This window comes from Chinchilla lanigera, unplaced genomic scaffold (assembly GCF_000276665.1).
Source record: "Chinchilla lanigera isolate Chin_1 unplaced genomic scaffold, ChiLan1.0 scaffold00059, whole genome shotgun sequence".
Lineage (NCBI taxonomy): Eukaryota > Metazoa > Chordata > Mammalia > Rodentia > Chinchillidae > Chinchilla > Chinchilla lanigera.
The window spans coordinates 7,176,932-7,198,992 of record NW_004955460.1 but is presented as its reverse complement, the minus strand read 5'-3'; the positions used below and the strand labels follow the sequence as shown (position 1 = coordinate 7,198,992).

Genomic DNA, 22,061 nt, shown 5'->3' with positions numbered 1-22,061 from the left:
CGCCTCCCATGCCGCGGCCCGCACTGTCCAGTTCGCTCTTCACCCCGCCCCGCGCGCGCCCGGGTCCTGCCTCCTGCAGCCCCAGCCCCGCCCCCACGTTCCTGCGCTCCCTCTCCACCCCCACGCTCCCTGGCTCCACCCCGCGCTCCGAGGCTCCACCTCCCGCGCCCCAGAGCCCCGCCCCCACGCTCTCGGGTTCTCTCCACGCCCGGGCGTCCGTCCTGGCCACGCCCTCCGTCCCCGGACTCGGCTCCCGAGCCTCGGGAGTTACAGGGGCGTGGCCGGGGCGGAGGCGTGGCCGGGGCGGAGGCGTGGCCGGGGCGGAGGCGTGGCCGGGGCGGAGGCGTGGCCGGGGCGGAGGCGTGGCCGGGGCGGAGGCGTGGCCACGCGGCGGCGCGGTCTGTGGCTGGGACTCCGGCTTTGACACCGCGACGAGCCCGGGCGCAGGCGTGGGGTCGGGACGCGCTCCCTTGGACCTTGCGCCGAGTTTAGTGTAGGCCCTTTCGCCTGGGTAAGCTCAGTTGGGTGCGGGTCCTTTCGCCTGGGTAGGCGCGGTGGGCAGACTCGGCGCAGTTTGGGCGGCCGCCTTTCTCCTACCTGGGGAGCGACGCCGCATCTGTCCTGCAGGCAAGGCTGAGACTCGGCCCGCGCAGTCCCCGGGGCGCGCGGAGTGGGACGGACCTTTGGAGAGCCGAGAGGGGGCGCGACCCTGAGCCCCTCGGAGGCCCATTCCGCGGGCTAGAGTTCCCGGGATGCGCCCTGCTCTATGATGTGCCGGGGCGGAAGAGGGGCTGGGGTTAGTGAGCCGCGAGGCCTCCCCAGGACCCCAGGGGGACTACTTAGCCTCTGTGTGTCTGCGCTGTCGGGCCACTGCAGGTCCTGGGCTCGAACTCCAAACTCCAGCATGTACGGGGAGCGCTAGTGGCAGACGATCGGTTCAAAGGATTTGTGTGTTTCTCTCTTCCCTAGGTGGCCTGGGGAAAGGTGGTTTGGATACTCGAGGCATGGGAGAGTTGGTGTTTGTCTGCAGCAACCTCATCAGCCCCTAAGCTCCGCATCTGCCATTCTTCTGACCTAATAAGCTCTTGCAGGCCTCTTCCCTGTGGTGGGGACACCTTCCTGGCCCTAATCTTGGCTGACCATGGGGAGCACCCTGGGCTGCCACCGCTCCATCCCCAGGGACCCTTCTGACCTGTCCCACAGCCGCAAGTTCAGCGCAGCCTGCAACTTCAGCAATATCCTGGTGAACCAGGAGCGGCTCAACATCAACACGGCCACAGAGGAAGAGCTGATGACCCTGCCTGGGGTGACCCGGGCCGTGGCCCACAGCATTGTGGAGTACAGAGAGTACATTGGGGGCTTCAAGAAGGTAGAGGACCTGGCACTGGTCAGTGGCGTGGGTGCCACCAAACTGGAGCAGGTCAAGTTTGAGATCTGCGTGAGCAGCAAGGGCAGCTCTGTGCAGCACTCTCCCAGCTCCCTGCGGCGGGACCTGCTGGCTGAGCAGCAGCCTCATCACCTGGCCACTGCCGTGCCCCTCACGCCCCGTGTCAACATCAACACGGCCACCCAGGCCCAGCTAATGAGTGTTCGAGGCCTCACAGAGAAGATGGCTCTCAGCATCGTGGACTACCGCCGGGAGCACGGCCCCTTCCGAAGTATAGAGGACCTGGTGAGGATGGATGGTATCAACGCTGCCTTTCTGGACAGGATACGGCACCAGGTGTTTGCCGAGCGGTCCAGGCCCCCATCCACCCACACCAACGGGGGCCTGACCTTCACTGCCAAGCCTCACCCCAGCCCCACCTCACTGAGCCTGCAGAGTGAGGACTTGGACCTGCCACCAGGGGGGCCCACGCAGATCATCTCCACACGGCCCTCAGTGGAGGCCTTTGGTGGCACGAGGGATGGGCAGCCAGTGCTGAGGCTGGCCACCTGGAACTTGCAGGGCTGCTCTGTGGAGAAGGCCAACAACCCCGGTGTGCGAGAGGTGGTGTGCATGACACTCTTGGAAAACAGGTGAGTTCAGAGCCAGTAGGGCCAGTATTGTCACCTGAGGGTGGGCTGTCTTTCTGCTCTGTGATTTTCTGAGCACAGCTGTTAGGACTTAAAGCACATATTGTAAATGTGGTGTGTCTGAGATGGACCTTAGTTTGGGCTAAGTGGAGGTTGGTGGCACCGCTCCGGAGGATGTTGTTTGATTTACAGAATTCCATGGGGTTCATACAGGCAGGGACTCAGCCTGGGAACTGGTGCACAGTTTGCATGTGAGAAAGAAGTAATCAGATTTTTTTTAATTAGTGGAATGAAAAAAATCGTATTTGTTCCACCAAATACGCCTATTTGTGTGCACAAAGTTATCCATAAGACAAGGTATTTGCAAATTCATACACCATCTATATTTACCAAAGTGCTGTGAAAGAATTGCTTTCTCCTTACTTAACCTTAAGTTGGGTTTCAGTGTTACCTCTTCGGACCATAGCTAGAAAAGCCCAAAACCAGCCAGATTTCCTCACTTGAATCAAGGAGAGACTGTAGGATACGCTGTTATCTGAGAGTGTTTACATTGTTCACAACACTGGTCTCTGTAGGAACTTCCGTTAATTCCCCATAAAACAAAACACTGTGTCGTGGCAGGAACTCCTGCTGTTGGAAAAACAGTGTGCGCTATAATGTAATTAACTTTGGGAAGGAAAGGAGTATTTGTATCCGCTCCTTGCAGGTCAGAAATCCTCTGATCCTAATTTGGAGGAATTTTGCCCTGACACCCACCAGAGGTGCTGTGGTTGCGGCCACTCACTGTTGTCCTCTGTACTGGGTGGCTGGTGAGGCTGGCTGGGTGACAATTTGATGACATGAAGTGAGCTCTCAGTGGGAAATCACAGTGCATTGTGGTAGATCATCAGGACAAATTAGCGAGGAGAAAAGCAGGTCACAGCGTTTCCCTGGCACTGTCCCAGTGACACGCTCCTGTCACTGAGAGAAGGACTGCACACTGGGTCAAAGAACTGGACCAAGGAGCCGGGGAGTGTTCTTCCTGAACTGCTGGGTTTTCAGCTTGGCCCCCTAATTCACTCCCGCAAACCCATCTTGTGCACACCCACACACTTGTGCCCGGGGACTTAGTTCTGGCCACATGTATCAGAAATGACTTGATTATAGTCCTTATCCACAGCAGCATGGGTGAATGAGTCAGAGGGGGAGGGCAGTGAGGAACACAGCTACCTCCTAGTAGGCGTCTTCTCAAGGCTCAGTTTGGGGTAAAGAGGGATGAATCCGGATCTGAAGTTGCCTAGTGGAAGTGACAACCCAGGCAGCCCTTGCCTGTTCATTTTGTTGGTGTTTTCTCAAGCATGGCTCCTGGACCAGCACCATCAGCTGCTAATTCAGAAACTCCGGTTCCTGTGTTTAACACCTCTCCAGGGGCTTTAGATACACACTGGAGTTTGAAAGCCACTGTGCAAGGAGTTGGGCGATCATGGCTCCTCTGGGGTTCTTGTTAAAGCCCCTCCCTCTGTGCTGCCTTGCAAGGCCAGTGACTTAGTGTTCCATGTACTTTTACACCCTCCTGGATGGTTCTGATTGTCCCTAAAGCTCAATTCTGTGATGTTCTTGCTGGTCAGGGTGGGAGAGGCTTATTCAGGTTCTAGGACATGTGAATGGGAAGGATAGAAAACAGGAGGCTGAGAACCCAGTGGACTGGTGCACACCTGTGGCCTCAGCAACCCAGAAGGCTGAAGCGGCTGGCCTCACTCTGCACCACAGAGATGGGGCCGCTAGGGGTTCACGGAGTGGAGCTCTAAGCACTCTTGTCTAGTGTGGGTTTGCCCAGCTTTTTTTCTATGGATTTCCAAGAGAAGTGATGATTTGTTGAAGATGTTTCACTGCTGTCTCAGGCAAGACTAGGAAAAGCTCACTCAACTCTAGCAGCATGTAGAAGGGGCCACCTGTAGGTACTGGAAAGGTGACCTCCGGCCCCATCATGTCCTCACAAGCTCCGTGTACCTGTTCACAGTGCAGTCAGTATCCTGGGCACTCCTAGCACACTGTTAGTGCCTGGCACACAGGAAGTAGTAGGCGTAAGGTCTGATCCCCCACAGAGCTGGGGTGGGTGGGTGCATTTGCCTGTGTGGCTGTCTTAAGGCACCAAAAGCTGTCATAGAGTGGATCTCAGGTCCTTGGTGACAGACACCAGTGACCGTTCTCCAAGAGCTGTGCACTTATCCTGATCCACAGACATCTCTTACATTCTAGCTGTTCCTTTTATTAGCAGGAGGAAATAATTTAGTATGAGCAAGAATGGATACAGGTGATTTTCCACAGGGTTCTTATTTGACACATGTGTACACATAATAGAAAAAGTCCCTGACTTCTGGATGTGCCTTTGCATTTTCTCACAACTTTCACACCCATTTGATTTCTCCCTTACTTCTGGGAAGTAGATAATAATTGCTTTTATTAATGATTCTCCAACTCTGCCTGAAAAAAATAAAAAGCAAAGAAGGCAGTGACTCGTGTCTGAAACACAGCTCATTAGTGACTCAGCTGGGATGAGGACCTAGACCTTCTAACCTTAGACCCATGTGTGTTGCAAGCACGTCGTGATTGGTAAGTGCAGCATCTCTGTCCTACCCCTGGGGTAGATGTCCCAGCCCCCACTGAATCAAGGCCACTTGCCAAATCACGTGCCAATCAGTTTCTTAGTCCATTGTAAAAGTATTTTAAAGCAACCCTTAGATAGTTTTGCAAAGGGAATAGCCATTCCTAGTTGTCCTTTCTGCGAGTTTGCTTTAGCAGGTGACTTTTCTTAGGCTAAAGGGTACCAGTGTGGGTGGACAGCTGAAGTCTCTTCTTGCCCCAAGAGGCCGCTGCTTTGGTGGATGGTGTGTTTTGCCTGTGAAGCCTGAGGTAGAACAGCATAGAGCTAGGTAATTATAGAGTCACCAGGAGCCCTCAGGAACACTGTGTTGGTAGCACAGAACTAATAGGTTTCATCAGATTCTTCTGCCAAACCTCAGTCTTAGGCAGTGTTCTTCCTTGTTCAGTGTTTGTGGAGCAAGACAGAAAGAAGAATGCTTTTGCTGATTATCCTTGCAAAACATCACGATGGTGCACACATGGAATGAAGACTTTTTAAAACTTTTTTTGCTGAATAATTATTCTATTTTGACAAGACCCTTTGGACACTGAAAGTCTACTCCATGAAGGAAATGACAATCTCAAAAGAAAAAAAAAAAAGGAGATTTAACCACCTACCAGCTCATTTTCCCCACAGCCTATGTTGGGAGGAAACTCCTGTGTCAAAGTCATTAACTTTAGTTTAAATCTGCTTTTCTGCCACAGCTGCAGTATCAAAGCATAAGGTCCATTAGTGCCTGGCTACATGCCCTGGTTGTGAAGAAAAGAGATGCTGGTTTATCAGACTTGATGAGTGGGATCAGTCTAGACACAGCGTTGGACTTATTCATTGAAAAATATGTGTTGAATGTCAGCTGCGTACATGTACAAGCTAAAGTCAGCATGGCCCAGTTATGGAATCAAGTATGTGTGGGTCCATTGATATGGCCTGGCCTCAGAACAGCCTGGTCAGCCAGGTTTTATTGAGCTAAGTAACAGAGCACGATGATATCAGGTTGTATTTTCCCCATATGAGTAACAGGCTCATCTCCACAACTGAAGGATAGACAGACACAGCCAGATGTGACACCTGGAAACAAAATACTCAGTAATCCTCTTAAAGCAGAAATGGTGAATTAGGATACCTGTGAAAACCAAGGCCCAGAGGGATTAAATCTCCTCACATGACATTTGGAACCGTCAAATGTGGGAGCCGTGATTTGAAGCCAGGCATCTGCCCGATTTCACATCTGGGACTGGGCCTGCCTTTTCCCAAACTCCGTGTCCTGTTTCTGACCCAGGCAGCCTGGCGCCCGCCCACCGTTTCCTCCATGTAGGGTCCTGGGCTGGCCAGCTGTCAGGGCCTCGGGAAAGGAGGGGTTCACCTAGACTCCAGGGACCACCCTGGGCTCTGGAGGCCTCTGCTCTCTTCCTGTGTTTGTCCTTGCAGAGGATGGGGCTCATGGCCAGGCATCCAGGGGGTGTCAGGCCCCTTCCACCCTGCCCTCAACTGTGAGTCTGCAACCTTGGGCTCAACTCCAAGGTGGAGTTCCGGCTTTTTGAGCCAAAGAGCTGTGGGTTGGTTCCAAAGAGAAAGGTAGTCAGCAGTAAGACTGCTGTGGCTTCCTAGGAGGGGCTGTGTATGAAAGGGAGCCCCGGGCAGGCTCCACAGCGGCTTTATTGCACTAAACAGAAAGGACTTATGTACTTTGCTTTTTCAACAAAGTTAGGCCCATTTTGGTTCTGACTGTGGAGGTTTGATTGTGTTGGTTCCCCCAGGGTTTATCCATTCCTTTACTGTTCATTCTTTCATATAACACTTTTGGGAGCCTTCTCACACCAGTGTGTGTGTCCAGCTCTGGGAACAGAATGGTGAACAGGCTGAGGCTGTGGTCTTCTGGCTTCCATTCTAGGTGGGAGACAGACAGGCCTGCAAGCAGATAAATGGCTCTGAGTGGGGATGAGTCCTGCTAGCACAATGGAGGGGCACTGCAGAGAAACCTGCTTACATAAGAGGGGTCAGGTAGGGCCTGTTCTGGCCACTGGTGGTGAGTAGAGCCATATGGACAGGCACAGCGTGAGAGGCCTGTGAGGGCCTGGCCCAACTCTGAGGCCAAGGCCTGGAATGGCAGGGCCTGAGTATAGAAAGAGGCAGGTCCTGCTCTTTAGGGCCACCAGGCCTCTTGTGTAATAGCAGATGGGGCCACAGAGGGATAGAGGCAGAAGCTGGATTCCTGCATAGAATTGCAGAGAGTCGCGTGGAGTTGCATGTGGTAGCTTTGCACAGGACTCAGAAGTGTTACCGAGGCAAGAGAGGGGCCTGTCTAGAGGTGAAACTGCATACTTGCCTGTGTATGAGAGGGTATGCGGATTAGGCAGCGGCCTGTCTGAAGTGCCCTGAGGTCCCTTGAAGTCTCCGAGGCATTTAAGACACTACGGGCTGACCCAGCTGACCTTGCCTTCCCTGCTGTCCTGCTGGGCCCGACAAGTATGGGGTCTTGGGTCCTAAGCAGGTAGAGTAAGCGGCTCTGATATGTCTTCTGCACAGATGGGGCATCTGACAAGGCCACATAGACTTTTTATCATCTGTGGCTTGGAGAACAAGGTTGTACTTGGGACTCTAGGTGACTTTATCAGAAGATGTGATGTCAGTTCTGTTCCCTGTTACTAAGCACCTGCTCTGCACACTGCTGATGAGGTCAGAGGCACAGGGATACCTGCCCTGGGTCAGGCAGATACCTATTCACCAGGTACCTGCCAGGTGATGCGTGGTAATGGAAGGAAGAGAACCTTGCTGAAAGGGGCACAGCTCTGGAGCCAGGTACCTGTCTGTGTGGCTCTTCAGGTGTGTGGAGACCTGGGCCTCGGCCGGGAGGATGGGGGAGGACAAGGGAAGTGGCCAGGTTGGGTTGGTCTGCACAGAGTGAAGGGCCTGAGATCAGGAGCATATAGACACACACATATCTGGCTCAGGAGTAGGGTCCAAGCAGGGCCCCCAATCAGGCTTATCAGCTGTGATATCCAAAAGCAGACACCTTGCTTATGAGGCAGACGGTTTTATCTCAGAGTTTCCTAATAATAATCTCTGCCACTAGCAAAGAAAATGATGCATTTCACTAATAAAATGATGGATTGCTCATCATAGACATTGTGGTCTGTGTACAGCTCACATTAACATACCCAGGAAATGCGGTGGAAGTACCAGGCTCTCACCAACAGGCTGCTGGACCTCCACAAACATTTAGTAACTCACCAACACTAATCCACTTTTTAAAAGAGGCATAAAGGGATTTATTAGGCAGAACTTTTAAAAGTATACACTTAAAGAAATAGAGAGAGGGGCATTACAGTCTGGAGCTAGGGATATTTATGTGTTTGTGGCAGTAGAATTCTGTGGAATTTGTGAATCTCTGGAAAGTTTGGGCCTGGTTTACAGGAGAAAGGGGATGGTAGAAAGATAATGGCTCATTTTACAGGAGAAAGGCCTGGATCCTATTTAAAAAAGAAAAAAAGATGGGTGAACTAAGATGTTTTGCCTGAAAACATTCTTAGAAATTTTCAAATCTGTTTCTCTATCTTAAGGTCAGGTTTCTGCCTTTCACTTTATTAACTAAAACAATTTATGGGCTTATAGTATTTTTAAGGGATATTGGGTATGGTGGTCCTAGAAACCTAGGGAGTGTCAGTGTGAACAGTTTTGGGTAACTTTATGTCCTGAAAATGCAGTCTTCTTAAAAGTACAGTTTTTTTTTTTCTTTTTAGACAAGGTCTCCCTATACAGTTCAGGCTGGCCTTCAGCTCACTTTGTAGTCCAGGCTGGTCTCAAACTCCCGATGATCCTCTGGCCTCAGCTTCCTGGGTGCTGGGATTACAGGTGTGCGCCACCACACTCGGCTCCAAAAGTACAGTTTTTAAATTATGGTTTTCCCTGTCTCCTTTCTATTTTTATTTTTTCTATCCTACCTCATTCTTCCCCCAGACTTTGATCCCTTACTCTTAAGAGATACAGAGGAGCCAAAGATTTATCATCTTATGGCTGCTTCACGCTGAGGGAGTGCTGACTGCCTAGCCAGGCCTCACTTGGCTGACCTGAAAGAGACTTAGGAAGATGGATTCTGTTGTTTGTTTTGTTTTATGTTTTTTTCTGTTTTTTTTTTTTTTTTTTTTGGAGGGGCAGTGTTGTTGAGTGAGTGATCATCCTTTGGTACTCTGAAAAAGAGGATAATGTTAACCAGGCAAAATTAGGCAGTATTTGGCATAAACCTGTTATCTTTGGTATTAACTTTTATTAGTTTTGAGGTGTTTACTGAAATGAATAGGTGGAGTTTGGGAGCCTATAGACTCGTCCCTGTTTTCTCAATAAGAAATCCAATTTTCTCATATTTTAATCATAAAAATAGTTGAGGAATACACTAAATAAAGATATTTGTGTTTCCATGTGATCATTGTGTCATTATACTTCTTACCTACAGGACTCAGAACCTTGAATCTGGCCTCTGTTTTGTAGAATATAAACAGTCTGGAGTGGAGAGCAAAAATTTCTATTATACCACAAAAGTAACAAAAGTTAGCAGCTAGAATATTTACATTGGCATTCTTATACTCTAGACACACCTGTACAAGAAGTTACATCTTTACCTGTGAGTTCTTGAAAGTACATTAAAATAGCATAATATCAATACACTAGGAGAAGCAGAAGCACGTTTTTGGAAGACTTACTGGGCCTGGGACTCATGACTTCTCATAGCTGTAAGTTAAGGTGTAGGTATAGCAGGAGACAGCCAGTAGGGGCTGGTGCAGTGTTTGGAGGACCCTTTTTCTATGTAGCCTTTTTTGTTTTTATATTATTATTAATTATTCCCCTTTTTTGGTTATACAATACTTTCCTGCTGGATGTTTAAGACCAAGTCAGAGTAAGACCTATACTAACCCTCTTCCTGTGACAGAGCCACAGTTCTCAGTGGAGTATTTTGATTGACAGCTGCCAGACATGAGCTCAGGTGGCCAGGAGCAGCTGTCCTCAAAGTAAATGTGTCATTGTAAAGAGAAGACTGGGATCCTTCTCCCACACCCCGGTGTAAAGAAACCCTGGGTCTGCTGTACTGGCTGCAGCTCTCCAACTAATGTTGAGTTGTTGTATGCTTCCAACCAGCCCCGGTTTCCTGAGTCTTCTATTTTGGTTCTGCCATTACCTGATTAAGCTGGTAAGCTGAACCTTCAATTGTTTTATCTCAAAGTTGCTGTGAACTCCTGAAATGGAGCACGCTGCAAAAAGAACACTGCCCCCCTGGCCACAGTTACAGTCTCCTGTGTTTGGAAGTTCTGGGAACCTGGCATCTTGTTTGCTCAGCCCAAAACTGGAGGGTTAAACTGATATTTTGTCTTTCTCAGCTAATGCTCAAAACATGGTATCTTTTATGGAGAGAGGTTGCAGGTGGATTATTGTCTTTTAAAATATTGATCTAATACCATGTTCAAAGGAAACTTCTCCAGAATGTATTTATTTATTCAAATTCAGACTTATTTCCTCCTTTTTCTTTTCCTTTTAAAATCTCTCTTCTTCAGTGGGGAAAAGTAAGAAGTTCGGTGATACCAAGTTACTGGGTGTGGTCTTGGACCTAACTGCCGGTGGATTTGGGTCCTTCCTTCCCTTGTGGAAGGTTTCAGGTCATGATGTCATTGTACTGGTTGGCTTTTCTACAAAATGATTCCTGGTCTTTTAAAATTTGAGGTCTTGTTTTAAACAGTAAAATATGTCACGTCCTGCCCCACCAGCTGATGGTGCTGAGCTTTTCCTGTGCAGTTGGTAGAAGCAGCAAAAGCAGATACTTACCTTGGATAATGGCTGTGTTCCAGAGCTGAACAGTATCACCTATAGGATTGTGACTGTCCCTTCTTATAGACATAGAGAGATGGCTCAGGGAAGCTGAGAACTTTACCTTGGGTCACGTGGCTTTTATGTGGTACAGCCTGAGTTACAGTCCAACCAGTTAGTCTCTAACCTTTGATAAAAAGCTGCTGTAAGTTCAGTGGGCTTTTCTGCATCTTTGTGTTTTACTTTTCATCTAACTTGTATAGTAGACTCTAATCCCTTCCCCCCTACTTCTTTATATATTATTTTGAGATAGGGTTTTGCTAATTGTTAGACTGCCCAGGTTGGGCTCAAACTTGGAATCTTCCAGCCTCAGCCTTCCAGAACATTGAGATTACAAACTTGTGCCACCACACCCAGTTTACTTAACCCACTTGATTTACATTCCCTTGGTCATGATCTTTCCTAAATGTACAAATATATAATTATATCATTGTGTGTGTGAATGTGTGTTTGCTCTAGTTCGTTTCTTCAAAGTAGAGCAAGGCTATTTGCAAAGCAAACTGGGTGCAGGGTGTCATATTTTTATGACTTATAGGACTTTTACAGTTGTCTTGCTCACACCTATTTTGACTGTAGTTTCTTACACAACTTGCTTTATAAAAACTTTGTAGACATTCATCTTTGTTTTCTTAGAAACAACTTCTCTTTCTGCTCACACTTCCTGTTCATCAGTTGTTCTCATGTTTTGGGAAACCATAGTAACGTGTATAACTGATGTTAACCGTCCAGAAACAGGCGCTGTTGATGTCGGGTAGAAGGCTTCATGACCTTGTGCACCCAGATCCAACTGGGGGGGTACTCAGTGTGCACAGGCCTCCTGCAGAATGTTTTACAAAGGGGTGGGGAATAGTACAGTGGGTCCCTTGAGTAGAGATTGGCTCAGAGAACATCTGTTGTGCTTTTAAGATACTAGTACCTGTACTTGAGTTATTTAGTTTAGAGATGCTATCTGCCATATACGTATATTGCATGCCCTGGCGGTAACTGCAGGTTGTTATTGACCCACCATCATTTTCTTTAAAAAAAAAAATCCACTGGAAAGTGTAACTAGTTATAAAGTTAAGAGTCCATTACTGCATTGTCTCAGATCTCTTTGGAAAATCCCTTAGACCTTTCAGGGATAAAAATGGTGAAATAACAATGAGTTTTTACTTTTATTTAACACCAGGACTAATTAGCATTTTCCTTTGTGATGTACCATAGATTGCATGGCTTAAACAGTGAAAATTTATTGTCTCATAGTTCTGAGCAAGAGGTCCAGTGTAGGGTTTTTCCAGAGGCTTCTTGCCCTGAAGTTTAGATGAGACCTCTGACCATAGCATTCATCTTCTTGTGTCTTCATGTGGTCTTTCCTCTACTTGTCTGCATTCAAATTTCCTCTTCCTGTAAGACACCAGCCATACTGGATTAAGGCCACCCTAACACCCTCCTTTTACCTTAATTACCTCTTTAAAGACCCTGCCTCCAAATACAGTGACATTCTGAGGTACTAGAGGTTAAGACTTCAACATACACATTTTTAGGGGACACAGGGCAACCTAGAGCAAGATAATTTAGGAAGGCTTGCCCAAGGGGTTCCTTTTTGGCTGTTTGGGAGGAACATACTCCCCTGAGATTTTCCTGGAGAGATAATTTTGAAGTGCTCATTTCACAGATAAAGGCTAGAGAAAGCTATCTCTAAGTTCCTGGGGCGGGGGACTTTCCTGTCTGACAAGAAGAGCAGCTTTCTTAGGAGGCCACAGTGCATATGGTCCGGCTCTGAAGAGCTGGGATGCATTTCCCCTGCACTTCTGTCCACCACAATTGCCAGTGCGAGCTGTTCTTCCAGCACCCCACATTTGCCCTTGGCTACAGGCAGTATTGACACTTGAGTTTGTCAAACCCTTTAAGGTAGGGATCTAGTGCCTGTCTACTATTTAGGGCTTGGTGTCCTCTAGAACTATTGCAGAAAGGTGAGATTCATAGACCATTCAGGGACCATGTGAAGCCAGCTCAAGTTGGCTTTCTCTGACATCTGTTATGAGGCACCTAACCCTGGGGCCTCTCTCCCTATATACCCCTAACCACAGCGGTCACTCTCCTGTGATTGCTCATTCATGGCATCTGCCCTGTGAGTGTCACAAGGGCAGGGACCATATACAGGGAGCACAGTTTCATCACAGCAGCACAAACCTCTGAAAAGAATAGGTGACTGCTTACATTTATTGAGCATTTACTTCACTCAGGTGACCCAGAGAGGAGGGTGCAGCATGTCCAATTTACAGGCAAGGAAGTGCATCTTAAAGAATTTAAGTAAACTTGCAGGAAGTCAACTTAAGTGAATGTGGAAGAGGCAAAATTAACCTGACCAAAACACTTGTTCTTATGTTTAAATTATTATTATTATTGTTGTTGTTGTTGTTAACTTGAAGTGCTGGGGATTTAATCCAGGGCCTTGTACCTGCTAGGAAAGCACTCTGCCACTCAGCTGCATCCCTAGCCCTTTTTTGAAAATATCTTTAAGACTGGATCTTGCTGAGCTCCTCAGGCTGGCCTTGAACTTGTGATCCTCCTGCCTCAGCACTTTTGGATACAAAGGTTGCAGATCTATAAAGCTGGGAATGAAGAGAGGCACATTTCTCTAATTAGAAAGTATGAAGAGTTGGGGTTTACTAGGGACAGACCCTGTCTCTCAGATGTGCTGCCCTGCAGTGGGTTCAGCTAGCACTGGAGGGAATCGCCCAACCCTACCATCCAGTGAGGTCATGAGTGCTGGGCTACTGAAGAGCTGAATTATTTTTTAACTGAAGTATGGTTTCCTGGCCGTACAACTCACCCCTTATAGTGTAAAATTCAGTGATTTTTAGTGAGCTCATAGACTCATGCAACTATTGCCTTTATCTAATTCCAGAACATCTCCCTCGACCAAAAGAAGAGACCAAATAACCATTAGCAGGCACTTTTCACCCTCTGCCTCCAGGAAGCCATGAATCTACTTGCCTATCCTAGGCATTTCAAATAAATGGAATTATACAATATGTGCGCTTTTATGTGAGGCTTCTTTCATGTAGCATAATGTTCTCACTCATAAACATGTATTATATATCTTTTTCTCTTGATGGCTGAATAATCTTTCACTATATAGATGGACCCTATTTTCTTTACCACTTCATCAGTTGGTAGATATTTTAGTTGTTTTTACTTTCTTGCTATTATGAATAATGCTTTAATAAATATTTGTGTACATGTTTTTATATGGTCATTCATTTCCATTACCCTTGAATTTATACCTGAGATGGAGTTGCTGGGTCAAATGGTCAGATGGTGTTTAACATTTTGAAGAACTTCCAGGGTATGTTCCAGAATACTCACACCATTTTACATTTCCATCAGCAGTGTATAAAGGCTCCTGTTTCTCCCATAAACCTCACCAGCACTTGTTATTGTCTTTTTTATTATTGCCATTCTAGTAGGGGCTGAGAGGTTTCCCATTAAGTGACTGAATTCCATTTCCCTAATGAGTAACGATGATTGACATCTTCTTGTGTGTTTATTGGCCATTTGTTTTCCTTCTTTGGAGAAATATCTGTTTGGATCTGGGTGGGCTGCTTTCAATCTTGTTTCCAAGCTGGAAATAAAAGCTCCTACTGCTGACTACCTTTCATCTTCTTGTCCTCCTCCTTCCTGCCCCTTGGAGTCATGGAATCATTCTACAGAGACAGCATGTGGAATAATTTCTTTGTATTAGGAAAAAGTGCCCAACATCGTATAGAAGTGGATTCCCACCTGGGCATTCTGCTTGGTGTGCTTCATGACTCTGGCTGGAGCACCGTGCCTGACCTGGGCTTTGACCGCATCCTTGAGAAGTGCCTTGATTTCCATGTTTAAGTTATATATTATGCGTGGGAGGTTAGCACTTTTTACATGTAGCCAAAATGTAATGCACAGTGTAGGGCAGGATTTATAGTGAAAAATGAGCTTCATACAGTATCTGCAAATCATAGATCCCCGGGCCAGGAAAGATCTTTAAAGAAGCACGTGCCATAGGACATTGCCAAAGCCACCACAGATGAAGTTACCTGTGTGTTCATCTTCCTTTGAACCCGGCTGTGAAGAGCTGGGTCTTTAAACTCCGCTTCTTGGGACCCTGTCATCTTTCAACATAGGTCTCTGCTTCTCTGTGGTTTTACTTTTCAGATGTCTTTTCTTCTTCACCTGCCCCCATATATGACCAGGGTAAGTGTCATTCTTGTGTCCATAGACCTGTCCTTGAAAGCAGTGGTGTACAAAAGTGTGTTTTTGAGATTTCTAGCTAGTTTTCGCTCTGACAGCTGCTTAGTGGGAAGCGCCATGTGTCCGTCCCACGTTTACTTACCTGGCCCCCAGTGGAGATCTAGTCTAGTGTTCAGTTGTCTTTGTTATTATTACGCTATGACCCCCCCCAACACACACACACGCTGCATACATCTTTTCTGCTGGTACAACAGAGACCTGAGACTCACAAATTTACAATGAGCAAAAACTCATTTGGCTCATGGTATGGGGGTTTGGGAAGTCCAAGAACATGGCACCAGCACCTGGTGAGGGCCCTTATGCTACATCATCCCTTGGCAGAAGGTGGGAAGGCAAAACAGGGGAAAAGAGAAAGAGAAAGAGCAGGCAGAGCTTGCTTGTGTAACAACCTCGCTCTGTCCTTGACTAACCCATTCCCACAGGAGTGACATTGACTGCTCGTGAGGACAGACCCCTCACCACCTCCTAACGCATTTCACTGGGTCACGCTGGAACATGTGAACCTTGGGGATACATTCAAACCATACCACTTTGCTTATAAACTTAGGCCCATTTCTCTGAGCATGTTGATCAGAACCTCCTATAGGTTCTCTTTATGCATTTAGAGACCTCAATTCAATCTTCCACCCCATATTCTTATACTAATTAACCTTCTAGTTGGTTTTACTTTTTCCCACGCTCCAGATTTTTAAGGCATAAATTAATTTTTCCGGCTATGCTCTGGGTATCTTCATGCCTGAGTCAATGTATCCAAATAAAAGAGGACCTAGCAGAAAAGCTGAAGTATTTGTTGCCAGCTTAAAATGAACCAACCAAAAAAAGAAATTAAAAAAAAATGTAGTGACTCTTAAGTTATAAATGTTTAAATTTAAGATAAATTTTACTTGGGTAGATCAACTCTAGCAGCAAGTCACACTTTATCACAGGTCAAGCTTAAGATCAGCACCCTTGGATTTATCTTTCATAGCCAAACATCACTGATGAAGTCTTGTTTGTATAACCCTCTTTTGGCCTCTCACGTGCCCAGGCATCCTCATATGTCTGACCATAGACGTGTCTACACTCGTCTCCACCCACACAGTGTGGATTATAAATACACCCTCTGTTAAAATAGATCTTTATCTTTAGTGTTAATTGCATCCTTGCTGTTCCTACTTTCTCACGTGTAAGTATAGTCAGAAAGATGAGCTGTATGCAGCTGGCTGTACCCTGCCTTCTGAGTAATTATTTGTAGTTTCTCTTTTGTAGTTAGTTTTAGCCAAGCCCAGTGGTACCTGGCATCTGATTTAATCTCAAAGCAGCCCAGGTTAAAAAACCTGAAATGTCTCTTATTTGGACCAGGTTTCCAAATGGCCTGTTGGCTGCTAAAGTCAGAGCTGGGGACCTGGACTTTGGTCTTGCACATTGTTCAAGGCCACATTGTGAAGCTCATTGTTTGGTGTCCTCATGTTTGTGTAAAGTGTTTAAAATAAACGAAAAATGTAAATAGTATTTGGTGCCTTCTTTGCCCTGTGGTCAATGTATTTCACCTTCTTGAGGGTCCCTGGTGCCCTTCTTTCCCCCTGTTACTCTTTTGGATCCTTCTCCATGCTTGGGAACCTCCTCACTCCTGCCTTGAGAGTCTTGCTGGTCGGCAGACCCCCCGCCCCCCCGCTGCCCACTTGGGAAGTGATACATCTGTAGCTTCACTTTCCCAGTACCTTTTGCAACAAGGACTCTGGCTCTGCATGTCAGGACATTCGTGGAGATCTTGACTGGGCCAGTGGCATCCAAGTACAAGGACTGTGAAGAGTTTAGTCTGGCTGTGAGGACAACAGAGCCTTGCAGCTGGTGGCAGAGAGCTGTGCCCAGGGCTGGTACTGCCAGCTGCACAGGCACAATCACAAGTTGGGCATCGTGGCAGTGGGGTCCTTCCTAGACCCGTGCTGGGGCACCTTTGCTTCTTGCTTCCGATTGCGCACCCTGAGCTCCTTGGTATCCTTTCAATGAAGTGCTTGTCTGCCTCGGTCAGCCAGTCTAGTGCTGGGTGCTGTTTCTTGGCATCTTGATGCATCTATCCTGATATATTGGCCCGAATCAGTGTTTCTAAAACCTTTTTTGCCAAAGAAACCTCTCCAGAAATGAAATCTTACAGGGAAGCACAAGTGAAGTTGATAAAAGAGGTGCTTCTGGGCTGGGGTGGGAGGCAGTGGGACTGGCAGTAGATAACCCACAGTGAGGCAGGGTGTGGTGGCACACACTTGTAATCTTAGCGCTTTAGGAGACTGAGGCAGGAAGATTGCAAGTTGAAGCCCTGTCAGGATAACTTAGCAAGACTTTGAAAAAAAAAAGTAAATAAATAAATGAAACGTTGGGGATGTAGCTCAGTATAAGGCCCTAGGTTCAATCCCTAGTACTACATATTAAAAAAAAAAAGTTGGAATCCACTTCCTGGGCCAAGCATGACCTCCCTGTCCCTGTCACTGGGCCTGCTTCTCTGCCTGGCAGCCCCCAGGTGTGCCCAGGGCAAGATGTAGGCCTCTCACGTGCCCAGGCATCCTCATATGTCTGGATATGAGGACAGGGGTGTTCGCTCTGACTCTTTTCTGTTGGTGCTTTCAGAGCCTGTGTGTGCTGTTTCCCTCCTGCAGGACGCTGGCCTCATCTCTGCCCTCTGGTCATGTCCTCAGGGTGAACCTCTTCCTCCCTTCCCATAGGCAGACCCCACGCAAGTATGGACATCAGCGTCTCAGAGATCCCCTCTGGCTGAGAGTCTCCGGCCTACAGGTGCATTCATTCATTTCAGTACTGGGGATCACACCCTGGTATGCTCCACCTCTAAATTACATTCCCAGCCCTTTTTATTTTATTTTGAGACAGAGTCTTGCTAAGTTGCTTGGGCTGGTCTCAAACTTGTGACGCTCTTGCCTCAACCTCCCAAGCTAGCTGGGGTGACAGGAGTTCCCCACTGAGCCTGGCTACACTTTTACAAAGAACATGCTCTGCAGGAAGGTCTTTTGGCCTTGGAGCTCCTGGCTTTTCCGTTTTAACTTTTCATTTTGAGATGACTGTAGTTTCACATTCTAGTGGAGCCAGATCATTCTTGCTGTGGGGAGGGGACTGTGTTCGGTATGATGTTTAAAGAGTCCCTGGTCTGTCCTTCCCCAGTCCGACAGCTAAAAATGTCTCCAGCCATTGCCTTATGACTGTCCTCTTGAGGACAGAACTGTCTCCAGTGAGAGCCACTCCTCCAAGACCACTTTAAATGTATGAGAAGGGGTGCCACAACCACGGGGACCACAGGTTGGCTGGACTCTTTCCATGGCTGCAGAAGTACTGGGCCCCAGGGCTTTGCTTTTAGGGGAAGGAAGTGAGGCCAGGAATGGAGAGGTGGCCACTCTGTCCCTGTGACGTTGAGGAAGACTTGCAGGTGGCTTCCTACAGTGGGATTGCAGGGGGCAGCAGCAGTGGGCTCACCCTGTCCACTGAGGTTGATATGGAGTGGGTCAAGCTAGGGGACTCAGGTGGCGATGAGGCAGGGTGAGGAGGGGAGGCCTGGTACCCTCAGCTGCCTGTTCCTCGCTGGTAGTTGGTGAGTCAAGGAGGAGCCTGGGAATCGTATCCCTCTGGGCATGAGGGTGAGCCATGGTAGGAAGACACCAGCGCCCAGCAGCTAAGCAAAGGCCCGGGTGGCAGGAAAGTTTCCAAGGAGGAAACGGAAGGGGCTCAAGGCACCTGGAGGACAGCGGATAATTCAGGAGCAGCCTGCAGACCATGCTTCCCGTCTGAGGAGGCGCAGAGTTTGGAGAAAGGACAGAGAGGTGGGCTTTCTTATCCCTGTGCCTCATTTTAGGGCAGAAAAACCAGGTCTCATGGGAGCCTTCTGAAATCAGCACCTTTCCGGCAGTGATTCTTAGTGATTTTGTTGCAGTTCCAATGCTCTGAGGTGTCCAGCTCTGAGCAGCACACCTGAGCCATCTCTGAGGGCCTCAAATGTGAGCGTGTGCATTCCATGACAGTTGTCAGTTTTCTTGGTGACATTGCCCCATGAAATAAAAATGAAGGCTTAATTGCAATAAAGTGGCTTTGTTGTGTACAAGGAAGCATCTAAACTTGAAAAGACACCATATTTGACTTTACATGGTGCTCACTTGATACATGCCTGACTTATTATAAACCAAAATACACCACAAATACCGAAATGCAGAATCCATTGCTCCAGTGAGGAAAACGAGGTGGGAGGGAAACAGCATACAGGATGAGTCGTACATGCTAAAAATAAAGCTGCCTGGTTCTCCTAAGTAGCTCTCGGGTGTTTTGAGTGTCTTCCATAGAAGGAAAAATAATAAATCCAAACACGATTCTATATATTTCAACTGAAATTTTTCCTGCATATCGTTTTAGAGACATAAAGTGAATTGCAGGCTGAGGCCAGGCTGGGAACAGGGACCCACTGTAAATGAGCAGTGGGAAATTTTGGGGGGATGATTGTAGTGACGGTTGCATAACTATACATTTCCTAAAAATCACCCGCTTGCAGGGGGTGAATTCTATCATGTGGAAATTTCTCCTCACTTCAAAAAATGAGTTCTTGCAGCGTGCATCAGATGACATCTCATTGGGCTTAGCAGTTTTTATGTCTTGTTCCATTACCATGTCTTTCATCTGATTCAAGGCCAGTCATTGAGCCCCTGGGGCCTCATTTTCCCTTGGAAAAGGGGGACAAGAATGTGCCTGACTTGGGAAGCTCCTGTTTCATGACAGAATTAGTTCCTGGTCCAACTTTTACCACCACCACCACCACGGTCACTCCTCTCTGCCATTTTCTTTCTTCCGTATGCATGGCCCGTGGACCAGGTTCCTGCTGACGCCCCTGTCCCCTGCTACTGTCAGAGTGAGCCTCATCTTCCTGACAGCACTGATGTTTCAGTTGAGTCTGGATCCCCCATGCTGACAGAGGTGCTGCCCCACGTTGGGCCTTCTGTGCCCCATTATCTCAGGAGCCCAGAGGTGGTGGCTCCATCCCCATGTTTCAGTAGAGAGGGACCCCATTTCCACGGCTCTGTCCATACTGTTAAACCTTCACTCAGCTTCTCTCCTCTCCCTGCCTCCTGCCATCCCTCCCTCTTTCTTAGGGTGCCAGCCTGATGTGCTCTGGGAAAGCTGGCTGGGGGCTATTAGACCCCCTCGGTGTTGGCTCCCCCCGACATCCTGTGGAAATGTTACCACTGTCATGGCTCACAGTGGCCCACACACCTACAGGGCATGGTGGTCCTTCCCTCCCTGGGCTGGCTGTAGCCCCCAGTCATGAGTGACTGTGTTGCGCCGCCTTCCTGTCTCCACTGCCCTGGGTGATGACTAGGTAGTGGGGGTGTTCTGCTAGTTCACAAAGCCTGAAGTCTGGAGGCCTTCCTTCTCTGCATCTTTGTTCTAGAGGAAACACCTTCCTGACTTCCAGAGGTTTGATCTAACCTGGAAAAGAGAGGATGACCTTTGTGCTAGGCTGGAGGGTCCTTCCCATGAGAAAGATGCTTTCTACCCTGGTTCTTGGGATCTCAGTTTTGAACCCATTTTGGGCAACTTCATATTTTGGCAAGACCCTCCTCAAAATACAAAATAAAAAGGAGAGCGCTGTAGCTTAGTGTGAAGACCCTGGGTTCAGTGTCCAGCACCATACACACACACACACACACACACACACACACACACAATCAAAAAGAAAGAAAGAAAAAGAGGAAGCCCAAGGTTTGGCAGGCCCTTCACCAAGCTGCCGCAGCCAGCGAGCTCATAGCTCATCTGTCCCAATGTCCTGCCCACGCCTTGGAACAGCTAACTGAGGGCTGTTCCCCAGTATCCTGGGTGTATATACACATCATCGTGTCCCCCACAGGGACCCCAAGAGGCCCAGCTTGCCTGGCTCAGGTGTGGAGACGTCTAACACAATTCAGTGTGATACTCGCTATGAGGAGAAGACCCTGGGCAGAGCAGGTGTGGCACTGATAAAACAAGGTCGCATCTGCCGTGAGACCAGCCAGGCTGGGCTTTGGTGATACTTAGCCTTAGGGTTTCAGGTTGGGGTGAGAGGAAAGGGTCAGGGTTTAATGTCAGGATTTAAAATGAGAGTTAGGATTGGGGGTTAGGGGGTAGGGTTAGTGTTGGGGACAGGATTAGAGGAGAGCATTAGGGATAGAGGTTAGGGTTGGGGCTTAGGGTTAGCGTTAGGGTTCATGGTACTGTAGCACCTTCGGCGCTGTGATTCTCACCCTGAGGAGGAACTGTAGCACATGAACGGCAGCTTCAGCTCTGTCGCAGGAAGCTGAGCACTGTCTGCCCTCACCTGTGTGTGTTGTCCAAACACTACCAGTCCACGTGTCAGCGCCACACCTGGGGAGAGGGATGTCTTTGCACTGAGTAACTGTTGTGGTTTTATTTGTGTGCCTCATGCTGTATGATGTTAGTTGTTCCACTAACTATGGATCCACTGACTATGTACGTAGCTATGTGTCTTTCTCCTTAGGCTGCTCAAAAGACAGGTCTGCGTTGTTCCAGGACTGGTCACGTGTGCTCTTGATGGTGTTTCTTTGGGCTCATCTCCTGGTCTGTCCAGATTATTCCAGCCCCTCACCTTTTGTTTTTCAGTGTGGGTTGCGGTTTATTATGTCCTCTCACAGACAGCTGCAGGTTCTTTGTGGAATGAGGCACAATGTTAGCAAAGAAGCAAAGTTTGTCTGACATTTTTCTGTTCTTTATATCTGTTTTTGAAAACTTTTTTTGGCCGGGCGCGGTGGTGTATGCCTGTAAACCCAGCACTTGGGAGGCTAAGGCAGGAGGATCATTGCAAGTTTGAGGCCAGCCTGGGCTACAAAGTGAGTTCAAGATCAGCCCAAACTGCATAGAGAGACCCTGTCTTAAAAAGACAAAAACCAAAAACCAAAACAAAGACCACAACTTTTTTTGTAGTATGGGCTTCAGCAAACTTTTTCTGCCAAGGATTAGGTAGTAAATGTTTCAGGCTTTTTTTAACTTGATTTCTGGAGGGCCATGTAGGGTCCCCTGTTATTTACTTATTTATTTATTTATTTGCAATACTGGGGCTTGAACCTGGGGCCTTAGCACTGACCTACATCCCTAGCCTTTTTTATTTTTTTTTCCCCTGAGACAAGGTTTCCTTAAGTTGCTGAGTTGCTCAGGCTGTTCTCATACTCCAGATCCTCCTGCCTCAGCCTCCCAGAGTGTTGAGACTATAGGTATACGCCATCACACCTGACTCCTTATGGTCTCTTACTGTCACTCAATTTGCTGTTTTTGAGCAAAAGCA

General features: G+C 47.9%; 1 protein-coding gene across 2 annotated transcripts in view; it reads left to right on the top strand.

The window, feature by feature from the left end:
- Positions 1-360: 360 nt before the first annotated feature.
- Positions 361-22,061, top strand: part of Eepd1 (endonuclease/exonuclease/phosphatase family domain containing 1) — a 102,656-nt gene continuing 80,955 nt past the window's right edge. Inside the window, exons 1-2 of one of the 2 annotated variants that reach the window (XM_013521285.1) lie at positions 361-511; positions 970-2,019. In XM_013521285.1, the coding sequence (XP_013376739.1) occupies positions 1,142-2,019 (878 nt within the window). In that variant the 5' untranslated portion in view covers positions 361-511; positions 970-1,141. The remainder of the gene's footprint in view (positions 512-969; positions 2,020-22,061) is intronic. The other variant, XM_005397768.2, reaches the window with a different exon arrangement.